The sequence below is a fragment of the Balaenoptera borealis genome (assembly GCF_965194805.1).
Source record: "Balaenoptera borealis genome assembly, chromosome: 8".
In the NCBI taxonomy this organism is placed as follows: domain Eukaryota; kingdom Metazoa; phylum Chordata; class Mammalia; order Artiodactyla; family Balaenopteridae; genus Balaenoptera; species Balaenoptera borealis.
This window is the reverse complement of record NC_138865.1, coordinates 109428263-109442554: the sequence shown is the minus strand read 5'-3', so window position 1 is coordinate 109442554 and position 14292 is coordinate 109428263. Positions and strand designations below refer to the sequence as shown.

The 14292-nt window shown below is 45.8% G+C and overlaps 1 protein-coding gene across 8 annotated transcripts in view; it reads left to right on the top strand.

Annotated features, from left to right (window-relative positions):
• The window catches only part of GGTA1 (glycoprotein alpha-galactosyltransferase 1 (inactive)), a 63899-nt gene that overhangs the window by 35794 nt on the left and 13813 nt on the right, over positions 1-14292 (top strand). For 2 of the 8 annotated variants that reach the window (XM_082402266.1, XM_082402273.1), the window contains 3 exons: positions 6338-6426; positions 11952-11987; positions 13751-13816. In XM_082402266.1, coding sequence (XP_082258392.1) covers positions 6347-6426; positions 11952-11987; positions 13751-13816 — 182 coding nt within the window. In that variant the 5' untranslated portion in view covers positions 6338-6346. Of the gene's footprint in view, positions 1-4999; positions 5164-6337; positions 6427-11951; positions 11988-13750; positions 13817-14292 lie in introns of all 8 variants that reach the window. The other 6 variants (XM_082402267.1, XM_082402272.1, XM_082402270.1 and 3 more) reach the window with 5 other exon arrangements.

Genomic DNA, 14292 nt, shown 5'->3' with positions numbered 1-14292 from the left:
CTTTTGGCAGTTTCCTGCTCAGGCGGCTCCAGCCAGATCTCTGAAGAAGTCAGCTCTTCGATCCTGGATGGCGGGACGGGGGTGTGGGTACCAGGTGGCTGTGAGGTCTGGATCACTGGGACCCCTGAGCAGGGAGCAGAGCAGCAGCTAGTTCACCTCCTTCTCTTGTGGATCAAAGTGGGAGGCTCCTGGGAGCTCAGCAAGGCCTACCTGGGGCAGGTTGTTACTGGGACCCAGGTAGGTCTGCAGGGGGTGGGGTCAGTATTCAGGCCCCACCTGCAGCTCTGGGACAGGCACCCAGGCTGGAGCGATTCCCCCAGGCAGGAGCAGCGCCTCGCCTCGGGGCAGCATTTGGGCCTTCCCCACTCTCCACCCCAGTGGGAGAGCAGGCCCAATCTTGCCGGGGGTCCTGACTCAGAGGTTTCATAAGCTTCTGGATCAGTTGGCCTGTGGGCTCAACATGAGTTGGTTGGCCATCCTCTCTCTTGATCGTTACTTCCAGGAATCCGCGGGCCATTGCAGCAAGACGAGCTCCATGTGGCTGAGTGAACTTGTCCTCATAAAATGGGACTTCCAGCTCTGTGGCTGATTTCTCATCCAGGTCCTAGGTCAATCAGGAAAGCCTGTCATGGAAAGTTAAGTCCACAGGACTTGTTTCAAGGATGGGGAGACTGAGGCCAGAGGAACCCGTGACCCTGGTTCACAAAGCCGCTCTGTGTGGGAGCTGGGGTGACGTTTGAGCCTCCCCTTTCTTCCCTGCCCATGGCGAGCCATGGGGGCAAAGGCGATGCGCAGCGGGACCCTGAGCTGGGGGGCGGTGGGGAGCCGAGCTACTGTCACAGCAGTCACAGTGTGGCGTGGAGGGCTCTCGCTTGACTCTTCTGTGTGGTGCTGCCCTGGAGGGCTAAGACTCCTCTCAGAGGGAACCACAGCTCTGCCCTCAGAGCCACGCATTTCTGAATCTCTCCCCTAAAAAAGCATCATCCTTGTTACCGCTGCCATTTGTGGAGCATTTACTGACCACCAGGTACAATGTGCTGTGGAAACATGTCTCCTTTTGTGCTTTCAAGAACCCTAGAGGAGGGTGTTTGAAGCTCCATTTTGTCTGTGTAAATAGAGGCTCAGAGCCAGAGAACTTGCCCGGGGTTGTGCATATAGGGCTGCACATTCTTAGTGCCGGCCTAATTTCTGCCTGGAATGCTGGATCTAAATGTTACAATGGAGGATGTGGAAGATTAAAGATAGGAGTTTTGTGCAGAGTGACTAATACCCAGTCAGCTCCTGAGCCCTCTCCCCACCCCCTTAGCTGCTTTGTTTTGTTTGCAACACTTGTGGGTTCCAGGGGCAGGGGGAAGAATCACAGGCAGAGAGGAAGATTCTTCAGCCTGCAGGAAGGTTTGGTTTCCTCTGCCGCTGCTGTTCCCATTCTCTCCCAAGATAATGGCTTTTCCAGGGCTTCTGAGTGTTCTGTGATTCAGCTGAGATGCTCACCTTTTCCCCTGACATGGGATGGAGAAAACAAGGGCCACTAGAATTCCTTTCAGAGAGGAATTCTGTTTGAAAGGAATACCTTGACTTAGATCAGTTGGGGTGAAACTATGAGATTCTCTGAAGTTGTGGGCGTGTGTATCATTCTGTGTGGAAGAATTAATTTATGGGCCACATGGAAACGTCTGACACTCCAGGCAAACAGAAGCGGAAAAGGAGGCGGGGGGAGGGGGCGAGGACGGCGGAGGAACGACAGGCTTACAGCGTGACTCTGCCTTGCGAAATGCACCCAGGTTTTTAGCACAGTCTGCACCTGTTCCAGGAGTGGGGACGGTTTCCTGTGGAAACCGTTGCAGGGGCTGAGTTCTGGGAGTGGCCCAGGAGCAGCCCGTGTCGGTGGTGGTATGGATTCAGAGGGAAATCGCAAACACCATGACAAGAGGGCCTGGGAGATGCTGGGAGGGCTCAGGTGGGACTGGGCCTGGCTGGGCTCACATGATCCTCTGAGGGGTGGGGTCCAGGTGACTCAGCTAGTTACACTCGCCCATATAAGGCAGGGGGTGTTAGTACTCCGTAGGTCTTAATTCTGTGCTCAACCCCTTGAATGGGATATTTGGAAGCAACCCCAACTTTCCTACTTGGTGGGTAAGATAGTCAACCACGAATCTTCAGAATGACACAGTTTTGAAAATTCTGACAAACACATCAGCGGAGGGCTTTTAGGTCGCATTGGCTGCCAAATGCCTCATTTTATCCAGAGAGAAAAATAAAAATGTTTTAAAAGACCCGCTGGCCACCCTGCCAACCCTTCTGTCCCCAGAGACTTGGGTTCCAGATTCCAGGAAGCGTGTATACACCCATTTCCAGTGCTTTGCTAAAGGATGTGAGATTGGCTCATTTGCACAGCTTCCAACTGTAAGTTTCCAACAAGAGTGATGCTTGGCCACAGCAAAAAGTAAGCAGATTCAAGTCATTTATAGAGTCCAGAAAGAAATGGGCTTCAAGAGTTGCCTCTGAGGCTAATTTCTGAAATTAAAAAATCAAACAGCTGCATTTGGAGAGGGGATTAGGGGGTGTGTCTGATTTTATATCAGGCTCTCAATGTTCTCTGCCATGAGAGCTTGTGCGTTTCTCCATTTAATGTTTCTTACACCAGGAGAAAATTTGCGTTTGATCCTCAGCAGGTGGGGTTGATAAAGCTTCGGATGGCCTGGGCTTGATCAAAGAAAATCAAAGTCTCCTGGCATTGCCAAGGAGCTCTTAATCAGGCTGCAGCACAGAACAGATGGATAAATCTTTATAGAGTCCCTAATTTGCATCAGTTTGCACTTTATTGTTTAACATGTTCTTATTCCAAAACCCTATTCTTTTCTCTCGAATGTGTTTTGAGCTCTTGCTAACTACCAGGCACTGTGCTATCTTCATTGGATCCTCCCAACAGCCTGTTTTATGGATACCAGTAATAAGAACTAGCATTTTTTGAGCATTTATATGGTGCCAGGCACAATGCTAAATATTTTATGGATGCCAACTCTTACAGTCATCATTTTTAACCCCATTTTAAAGACGAGGAAACCCATCTAACGTGACCCATTACAGGTCCACCATCCCTTTTCTGAATCCCTAGGGCCAGATATGTTGGAACTCAGAATTTTTTAGATGCAGAGTATTTATCCTATTATGTAATGCTCCCAGTGCAGCAGCAGCAAGCACATAAAAAAATACATCAATATTTATGCAAAGAAACATTTAAACAGTCTCACTAAGTGGGATAAAGATTATAAATAGCCTCATGTCAGTTAGGGCCTGGATGCCAATTGAATTATAAACAGGTTTTGGTTTTCAGAACTTGGAGTTGGGTGAGGGTCTGAAAAGATGCTTACATGTTCGGAGTCACCCATTTTCATGTGTCTCAAATCCCCGCCTCATTCCCAAGCTCCTGTGTTCTATCACCATCCACACTTCTCTGCGAGTGAAGACAGTGGCAGAGAGAGATGGCCACAGTCTCGATCCAGATCTGTTTGCTTCCACACCCAGGCCTTTCCTTGCACTCAACGCTAATGCTGTTGACATAGAAATCACATGGCTTTTTCCAGCAGCGGGGCCGAGTTGCATGCAGCCCTCTGCATTTCGTAACTTTGCTGTGGGCCTGGGCTGTCTGTGCCAGCTCACGACGTATTCACAGGGAAGAAGCTTGAGACCGAGGTTTCCCTGTGACCCAGCAGACTCATCTTCTCACGGTCTCTGGAACGCCACCGATCACAGTTGTATCTGAATGCTGGAGGTTGAGTTATGACTTTGAGTTCAGCCCTGGCTTTTCCATTTCCAAACAACGCACCTTCTAAGCAAGAAGGAATAGAGTGTCATGGCTGATCCCATACTTTTTCTTCTTTAACTGGATTTAATAATAAAGGTGATGGAGCATGTGAGATCCAAGCCGGGAATCATCTCAGAACGCTCTTTGAAAAGAATTGGAGAATAACCTGTCCCCTGAAAGGACACATCTCAGTGCCATTCTCATTTTATTTCGTGCGCTCACCAGACATTTATTGACAGCCCCCTCTGCTGTCTGTGGGGCACTGGGGATTCAGGGTTGAATAAGAAGACATCCTTCCTGGGACTTGCCTGCCCGTCCAGTGTTTAAGATTCCATGCTTCCAATGCAGGGGACATGGGTTCCATCCCTGGTCAGGGAACTAAGACCCCACGTGCCACGTAGTGTGGCCAAAAAAAAAAAAAAGAAGAAACATCCTTTCGGCCCTCAGGAAGCTCAAACGAATGATTAGGGGAGACAGAGCCAAATGTGGACGTTACCACATGAGCCGCCTCCCAAGGTGATGTGTACAGCAACGTAAATAAAGTGATGGGGGAGCTGGAGGAGAGAAAGGGGGCTTCGCCGGTGGTCAGGGTGGAGGTGGGAAGTGGCTTCACAAAGGTGATGACATTGGCTCCCACATGTCCACTCCTGTGTTTTCTCCACCTCCTGGTCCTCTCCTTCTCGCCCCCTCCTCTATCCTACCTCTAAGTGTCGGCATCTTCAAGCTTCAGCCCAGGGCCCTCCTTCCTTCTTTTCCCTCTACATTCTCTCCTTGGTAATCGAATTCATTCCCTTCACGTTAAATACTGTCCTGGGTCCGTGGACAGCTCCTCCAACGCCACGGCCTGCCCACATCTCTCCCATGAACTTCAGACTCGGAAGTCCACTTGCCTACTCATCTCCATTCAGGTGTTCACACACGCCTCGAAATACACACATCCAAAAGGCAATTCATGATCCTTATCCTGCAAGCCCGTTCCTCCTCCAACCCATTTGAGGAAATGCTACAACCCACCTGCTTAAGCAGAAACCTTGTTTCTTCTCTCATCCCTGATGACTAAATTACCAGCCAAATCCTATCAATTCTGTCTCCAAAGTATATTTTGAATGAAGCCACCCTTTGAGGCAGGCCACCTCCTCTTTGTGGCCATTAAAATAGTCTGCCCTTGTCCTTTTATCCGTTCTGCATACCCAGAGCCCAGATGGATCTCTCTGAATGAAGTTGGATGAAGTGATTCTTCAGCTTCAGGTGCTTTGGTGGGCCCCCACCCACTTTCCATGCCTTTCCAGGCTCCGACTGCCCCTGCCCACCCTCTGACTGCCTCCTACCACCACCCTGCCCTCGTTCCAGCCGCTCAGGTGGGACAACTTCACTACTTTTTTCTTGTCCAGGTTTTTTGTTTTTGTTTTATTCCAAACACAAGAAGCTTTTTCTCGGTCAGCCTGGTATAGATGCTGTTTCCGAAATATTCTCACCCTTTCTCATGGCACTTTTCATCCTTTTCCATCCTATCTTCATCCCGTGGGAAGCTTTAAAATCACCTCCCCAGTGAGGCCTTCCCGGACTACCCAAATTAAGGTACTTCCTAAACCGTTATTCCCCACCCATCACCCCTTCCCCCTTCAATCACAATTTCATGCAGCACTCAAGAAATATTTATATACCTACTGTGTGTCGACTGTGTGGGTGTGGTGGAGAAAAGCTGGCTGGGAAGTGGTTGAGTCTAGATTGTAAAGGACCAGGGTGTTTTGCCCTCTAAGGATGGGCATATAGGCAGTATATCAAGGGCAGCAGAGCTCAGGAATGGATGGTTCCCCGAAATCACATGCCAAGAGGTGGGGCGATCTGAGTCAGAGGCAGCTGGCGTCCATGGGAAACATTAGCTAGACCCTCACTCAAGAAAAATGGTACGGATGAACTTATTTGCAAAGCAGAAATAGAGTCACAGATGTAGGGAAAAAACTTATGGTTACCAAGGGGGGAAGGGGGGATGGGATGAAGTGGGAGATTGGGATTGACATATATACACTACTATGTATAACTAATGAGAACCTACTGTATAGCACAGGGAACTCTACTCAGTGCTCTGTGGTGACCTAAATGGGAAGGAAATCCAAAAAAGAGGGGATATATGTATACATATAACTGATTCACTTTGCTGTACAGCAGAAACTAACACATCATTGTAAAGCAACTATACTACAATAAAAATAAGTAAATAAATAAATAAACAAACAACCCCCCACTCTCCCACGTCCATGGTGAACCTGGTGATCAATAAGGATACTTTCCCTCTGAGCCTCAAAGTGGCCTTAGCGTCCTTCCCAACCCAAGCAGCCCCGTCAATTCATTGAACTGGCTAATTTGCCATCACAGGCCTATGCAGTTTAGGGTAGAACATGCTCCTTAGCTCTCGTTAAATATTCATCAACTTTTCCTTTTAGAAAGGATATGGGTAGAAGCATTTCTTAAAAACCATATCCCATTCTCAATATTTAATCTATTTTTCCCCCTCTTCTTTTCTTTTCCCAGGAGAAAATAATGAATGTCAAAGGAAAAGTGATTCTGTCAATGCTGGTTGTCTCAACTGTAATTGTTGTGTTTTGGGAATATATCAACAGGTAATTATGAAACATGATAAAGCGATGTTAATGAAAGTCTCCTCTAATCTCCAGGTATCAGCCAAGTCAGCAGGTTGAATTAAAATTAGGATTAACTGACACCATAAAGAAGGGATTCCATCCTTCCTGTATCCCTGAGCCCTAGACTGTCTTTAAAATCATTAGATCTTCATGCACCTTCTAAGTAATTAATTATCTTCCTTCTTGCCATGTTCCTAATGTCTTGATTTTTATACCTTTGCGGTTCTGGGTAGGCTAGAGCCAGAAACAGTAAGGTCATATTAAGAGCAAAATATCATATTAAATTATTTATATGACCAGATATGGAAATTATCTTAAGAAATTTCAGACAGGAATTCCATGAGAAATCCACCCTGATTTTTGCAGTCCTAAAATATTTGCAGAGTTTAAAGGAACAACTCAAGGTTGTTGACTTTGGTGTAAAATACACTCTGAATTGCTGGTGATTCATTTGTGCCTGGCTAAAACTTTTGGGTATTTTGTCTTTCTTTTAACCCTGGAAAGCAAAATGAATTAAATATTTCTGAGTTTTCAAGTTCATCAGTGTATTCACCCCAAATATTTGAGCTGCTTCTGTGTTTTTGGAAACTACCAGTGCCTCGGAGTTTCCAGCTGCAGAGGCCTCTGACAAAGGCGTCTCCACAAGTGGCTACAAAAATGCACGATGGTTTTGACTTAAGAGGCATTGGTGCAGCTCAGCCTTTCTTTCAAAAAGGCCACCTTACAATTCTGGGCCAGGAGAGCTGTCTCGTCACCATTGATATTTTCATGGTGAAGTGTCTTAGAAGCCTCCCAAGTTCAAGATGATGGCCTGGATGAACATTAGAATGTCTCTTTCAATTCTTAAATTCTAAGATTTGATGAGCCAGCAGGACAGTCTTGGCCACTTATAAAGGAACTGCGCCTTCAGGTACGTCAGTAGAAGGAGGATTCTCTAGACTCCAGAGCTGTTATTCCCCAGGGTGCTGCATAGATCTAACCGCTTCTGGAGTGTCATCCTGTTTCCTTCTGAACAACTCATTTTAAGAAAAACAAGACAAGCTAGAGAGTGACCCTGCTGAAGGGGTCTATAAACCAGGTCTTTCGAATTGAAACTGTGGGTACTTAGTCCAAAGAGAAGATGACTCAGTGTTGGATGCAGGGACCCTGGGGCTTCCTTAGATACTTGAGAGCTGAGGAAATATCCTTGCTGGAGTCTGGAGCTAGGCTGCCTGGGGCTGGTCCTGTGCCACCACTTACCTCCTCTGTGACTTTGGGCAAGTTACTCAGCCACTCTGTTCCTCAGTTTCCCTATCTTTAAAAATGGGAGAACAAACTTATGGTTACCAGGGAGAAGGGTGGGGGGAGGGATAGTTAGGGAGTTTGGGATTGACATGTACACACTGCTGTATTTAAAATGGATAACCAACAAGGACCTACTGTATAGCACAGGGAGCTCTGCTCAATATTATGTAACAACCTAAATGGAAAAAGAATTTGTAAAACAATAGATACACGTATATGTATAACTGAATCACTGTGCTGCACACCTGAAACTATCACAACATTGTTAATCAACTATACTCCAATATAAAATAATAAGTTAAATTAAAAAAAAGAAATGACTGATGGATAGGGGGCTGTTCTCCCTGTCTTGGTGAGTGTATTTGTGGAGCAGACCAGTTTGTATACCTGTAAAAGCTTTAGTAAACCTGGATTTTTTTCTTTTTTAAATGGGCTTGACAGTAGTACCTGCTTCATAGGGTTGTTGGATTAAATAAGTTATTGTGTATAAAGCACTTAGGGCAACACACTCAGTAAATGCTAGCTGCTATCACCATTATCATCATCATCATTACCGCCATCCTCATCATCTGCTCAGAGGGCAGAATAGGACAGGGGATTTTGACAAATAATAGAAGGAAGAGCTCTAGCAGTTGGAAGAATCCAACAGACGAGCAAGCACCCTTTGGGTTCCTCCCCTGAATTGAGATGCTTGTGTAGGTAACCTTCAAGCTCTGAACGCTTGGTTGGATAACCTTGGTGTTTTGAATTGCAGCCAGAGTCATACTTCCATATTTTGGGTACTTCACAAAATTAAATTATGGGAGCCAAAGGCCCAAATGTGCATGTTGGCACTGGCCTCCCATAAAGAGGGTTGTTTTGCAGTGCTGGGCACACTCTTCTCTGCACAGTAACGGGAGCAGGTTCTGGCTGCTCTTCAGGGCCATAGTCTGGCACCCAGACTGCGGCCACATAATTCTTCAATGTGAGGAATCTATTTGAACGTCTGCAAGAGGTTTAAAAGGCAGCAGATTCTTTGCCACCCTGTGAATTGGCCATGTGATGATGTGAGGTGAGCTGAGGGCACCAACCTTAGACAGGTGGGCAGCACTGTAGCTAAAAAGGGTTGTAAAATAACTCAATCGAACACATCAACTGATCAGGAAAGAGAACTGTTGTCAGTAGAGCATCCTGAAAGAAAGTTTGATTTGAGGCTGGATAAAAAAAAATTCTTAGAATTTTAGAGATGGAAGAAACTTTAAAAGTTATAATAAAGTAATGATAGTGAGGGTGATTTTGACGATAGCAGCTACTAGTTATTGAGCATTTGCAGGTGCCAGGAACTGCACTGTGCATTCCCTCCAGTTCTTAAAATAGGCCTGCAAGTAAGTATTAGTCAGCATTTCCAGATGAGGAACACTGAGTCTCCACAATGTTAAATGTGAATGTTCCAGATCACATTTTCAGGAAGATTTAGGTCCGGAGCTGTCTGATTGCAGCCCATTCTCGACCCACGATACAACCCTTCCTTTAGTTGAGAGTTCCCATTTTTCAAGTGACAAAACGGAGACCAAATAGGTGAAATGACTTAACAGTGAATTTATGTCCAAGTTCTAACTGGAACTCAGATCTGATTTCATCGTCTGGGGCTCCTTCTTGAGCTAGTTGTTCATGCCGAGTGCTGTGAGGGACACAGTGTGAGCCAAGGAGAATTCCTACCCTCAAGGGGTTATGCTTTGGATGGGGCAAGCAGACATACACACCAATAAACCAAAAATGTGGGACTTCCCTGGTGGTACAGTGGTTAAGAATCCGCATGCAAATGCAGGGGACACGGGTTCGATCCCTGGTCCGGGAAGATCCCACATGCCGTGGAGCAACTAAGCCTGTGCACCACAACTACTGAGCCTGTGCTCCAGAGCCCGTGAGCCACAACTGCTGAGCCCGCGTGCAACAACTACTGAAGCCTGCGCACCTAGAGCCTGTGCTCCACAGCAAGAGAAGCCACTGCAATGAGAAGCCCATGCAATGCGACAAAGAGTAGCCCCTGCTCGACACAACTAGAGAAAGCCCGTGCGCAGCAACAAAGACCCAACGCAGCGATAAATAACTAAATAATTTTTTTAAAGTTAAATTTAGAAAATCAAACCAAAAGCCTAGATAAAGTTAAATTTTAAAAAAAATAACCAACAATGTGAAGTGGAGGAAGGACATCAGAGGGAGAGAAAAGGGACCATGAGAGTTCAAGAAGACAAAGATTATGTTTGGCTTAGAGAGGGATCTATTTTTTTTGCCTTCATTTACAGACATTTATTGAGCACCTACTATGTGCCAGGCACTGTGCTATGATTGTACCAAGGAAGGCACAGAAGAGGTGGCATTTGAGCTGTGCCTTGAAGGATGAATATGTGTCCAACACCATACACTGCGGCGTGGGTGTTGCTGTGACCTGAGATGTCGAAGGCTTCTGGGAGAGGAGGGTGCAAAGGGCAAGATGGCAAATTAAAAAGTTGGGACAAGGTGGCGAATCTGAATCTACAAATCGACGCCCTGAGTGCCAGGTGGGGGTCTGAGTGCTGAGTTGCAGTGGGCCCGCCCCCTCCTGTCCCCTCTCCCTTCCTCCTCTTCTAGGGTGTGGAGTCAGATTCCCCAGGTTCAAATACTGTTTCTTCTCCTAGCAGTATGACCTTGAACAAAACCACTTAATGTGTCGGTGCCTCTGAGGAAGAATAGAACCTCCTTCACTGATTGTTGTGAGGATTTAATGAGCTAATGCATGTCAATTGCTTAGAACAGTCCCTGGCCAAGTATTAGCTATTATGAATATTGTCAGATCAATAAACAGATTTAGAAACAAGGGATGTTAGAGCTTGGTCCACAAGTACTGAGCTCAGAGGGGAAACCATAGGTGGAAAGAGGGCATGCATTTTACTCCTACCAGGAGATGTGGACTGCCAGCAGCGGCAGAAGGCAGAGTCTGAAACAAATATTAATCATTTATTTTTTTCAGAGATGAGGGCAGCTGGGGCCAGAAAGGCGCTGAGCCAGGGCATGTGCCTGAGCCCAGGTCCAGAACTCTTTCTACCAGGCTCTCTCCCTTTTGTTCACAGGGAGGAGAAGTGAGCAAGTAAGGTTTAGCCATTGGGCACAGCTTCCGTGCACAAAACAATGGAGGAATCTAGTACTACAAGTCCTGTCCCTTTACCCCCCAGATGTCTCTCAAGTCAGTGCACTCCTCTCCCTCCATCTCCTTGGCTGCCTTGACCTAGGCCTGGACCACTGCCAGCACCTCATGACTAGTCACCCATATCTACTCTCACAAGGCCTACAGATAGGACCCTATTCGTCTCCTGCCTAAAACTCTTCAAGGGCAAAATCCCCAGCAGGCCTCAGCGAGGGGACCTCTGGCTACTTCTCTGTTTATTTCCTTGCACAGTTAAATGCCTCCTTCCTTTCTCAGGGCCTTTGCATATTTTTGTCTCTGTTAGGGACACTCTTCCCAGTTCCTCTTCCCCTGGACTCCTATTTATCCTTCAGAACTCAGCTAAAACATTATCCCCTCCTCTGGGAAGCCTTCCAGGTCTTCCTGTTAAGTGCTCCTGGTTACTTATGCTTTTTTTTTTTCTGCTCTCCCCACTAGCTTGTCTGCATCACAAGGACGCATAGGGACTGTGTCTGTCTCAGCCAATACCATATCCCCAGCACTTGGCATGTAACACACTGTCAGCAAGTATTTGTTGAATGAAGGGAGGTGGGCCCCTAGAGGAGTCATATAGTCGCTGGTCCAGTCTTGTAGGTGCCTTCAGATGGTCTCACTGCCTTCGTTAGCTAAAGAAATGCCCTTTGAGGCTGCTCTGTAGAAGGCTCTGAGCTGGTGGTGTGCTGGCTGTGCAGTCGTTGGTTTTAAGATAATCCTGGGTGATTCCTGAGCAGGTGGCAGGAGGGGACCTGTCTGTGGAGCCTCTCCCTCAGCAAAGCCACCCTGGACAATGGAGAGCTGCCACCTTTTTTTTTTTTTAACTGAGATTTGAGATTCTCCAGAGACCTTCTTCCCGCCCTTTGTTCTGAGTAATCCAGAAGTGACTGAAGTCCCTTGATATCATTGGTTCTATCTCAAAGGAAGGTGGAAACCTGGGAGTAGACAAAACCCAAGCTCTCAACTCAGCCCAGGGCTTCAATGATAATGGTTTTCTCCAAATTAAAAGTAACGTGATATGTTTTTATTTCTCATTTGCTTTTAGCCCAGAAGCCTCTTTGTTCTGGATAAACCAGTCAAAGTAAGTGCTTTGAATTCTAGATATCTATGGGATGCCTCCCATGTCCACTCTGGCACCCCTACAGTCCATTCTTAACATGGCAGGTGGTGATGCAGCTCTGGTCACAGGTGGAGGGGAGGGGTCCCAGGGGTCTGGCCTGTACTCCTCCAGCTCCCTAGTCTTGCCTTTACAGAGCCATGACTCTTGTTTTGTCCTTGCTTCTCATCAACTGTCTATCTCTTTAAGTAGTGTTGTCTGGAGGACATTCCTGCCTTGCTCATAAAAATAATCAGGGTAGGTATTGTCCATTATGCAACCCACTACATGTTGTATAAAGACCCCTGCAAGAAATTTTGTTGAGACAAAGGATCAGGAAAAAAGTTTGGGTTTCCCAATGAACTAGTGTGTGTAGGAGGAGGAGGAGGAGGAGGAGGATGATGATGATGATGAAGATTGGCAGTTAGGACTCTGTAAGCCTTCGTTTTTCTGTCTTTGTCTTGGTTGCCAAGAAGCTCAGAGCAAAGTGTTGTGCTTAACTTAACTTGTACTTTCCTCGGCCTTCATTTCTGATATAATTTCTCCCCTGGTGTTAAATCCCGGCTTTTGTGCTTACATGCCATGGGATCTTGGCAATTTGCTCAAACCCACTCAACCACTATCTCAGCCATAAAATAAAAATAAAGGTAAAACTTTTATTCTCACAGAGTGGCTGAGATGACCCAAGTCATGTGAAAACACCTACCTGAGTGACTAAAATGTTCCTCTGTTTCCTTTTGTTTTTGTTTGGTTTGTTTAGTTTTGTCTTTATTCTTGTATTGTTTCCCTATTTATTGAAACCATACCTTTTTTTTTTTTTAATTTTGGAAAATTTATTAATTTTATGCAAGTGGGGAAAAGAAAAGAAAAGTAACCATATCTTCTTAATCGTAAACCATCTCAAGCACTTCTTGAAAGTAGATGGGTTTTAAAATAGGTTTCTTATTATTTATACCCATTCATGCCTCACCACCTTATTTGTCCAACCGAAGGGCGTTGTATCCCCTGGCTTCCCCCTCTTTTCCCTCCTCCGGAAGGTGCCCACCTTGGAGAGACTCTCACAGTGAATGTGGACACTTCAGCATGTGCGTGGTGAAAGTGGTTCTGATTACAGATTGCTGAGCTTCTTTCTGGTTTAGAGACCCTCAGATTTCCTGAGTCTGTCACTGCTGACCTTTGTAGCAACTCAAATTCTCCTCGTTTAGCAAAAGACATCATTCTTGGAAACGTGCACTGTTTTCTTGAAAGACGCCGACTTGCTACAGTAATTTTCAACTTAGAAAGCTCTTTTACATATGCTATTTTGTTTAGTCTTCAAAGCCACCTTCATGGTAGATTTTTTATTGTTGTTGTTATTATTAGCATCTAACTTTTCAGAGGAGAAAATCAAGCTTCAGAGAGGGAAAATGTCCGATCACAGTCACACAACTAGTAAGTGGCAGATCCAGGACCCAGAGTTATGTATTAGTTACCTCCACATCTTGTCATTCTTCTTCTCTCCTTCTCTCCCTGCTAGGGCTCCCTGGATGAGCTGAGTGCCAGGGGACGCCCAAGGGAGGGGAGATCCAGGGAGTGTCAGGTCCATCCTCTCTCATTCAGCTAGAGCGGCGTCGCTTCGGTTCATTTTATGAATTAGTGATTTAAAAAAAAATTTTTTTAAGTGACCTGCCATAAAAAGTGTTTGGAAACCCCCCAGTTTGGGACTGCCTCATTTTCTAAAAACGTTTGTCATCTTTTTCATTTCTTAGAAACCCAGAAGTTGGTGACAGCAGCATTCAGAAGGGCTGGTGGTTTCCGAGCTGGTTTAACAATGGGTAAGGCGGTCAGACGATGATCTGTTTATCCACCCGACGCTATAGAGTCCAAATAAAATGGTTTCATATGGGGATATTTGTATATGTAGAGCTGATTCACTTTGTTATAAAGCAGAAACTAACACACCATTGTAAAGCAATTACACTCCAGTAAAGATGTTAAAAAAAAAACTTTATAAACTAAAAAAAAAAAGTGGTTTCACAGCCATAAACTCAGTCACTTGTCTTTCTGGCCTATTGGAAGCACACAAGGACTCTATTTCATGGTTGGGACTGGGACGTTAAGTTTGGTTTTCATGTTTTTGGTTTTTCCCATTTAACTTGAGGATGAGTGAAATTCAGGCTAAATTTGGGATTGCAGGAAAGACTGTCATACGCTAAAATGTTTTCATGAGGACGGTTTTATGAAGTTTCCCTCCCCCTGAAATAGCCTGATGGTTGTTGGGTCATTAAATTGCTCACTGTGCTGACCTGGG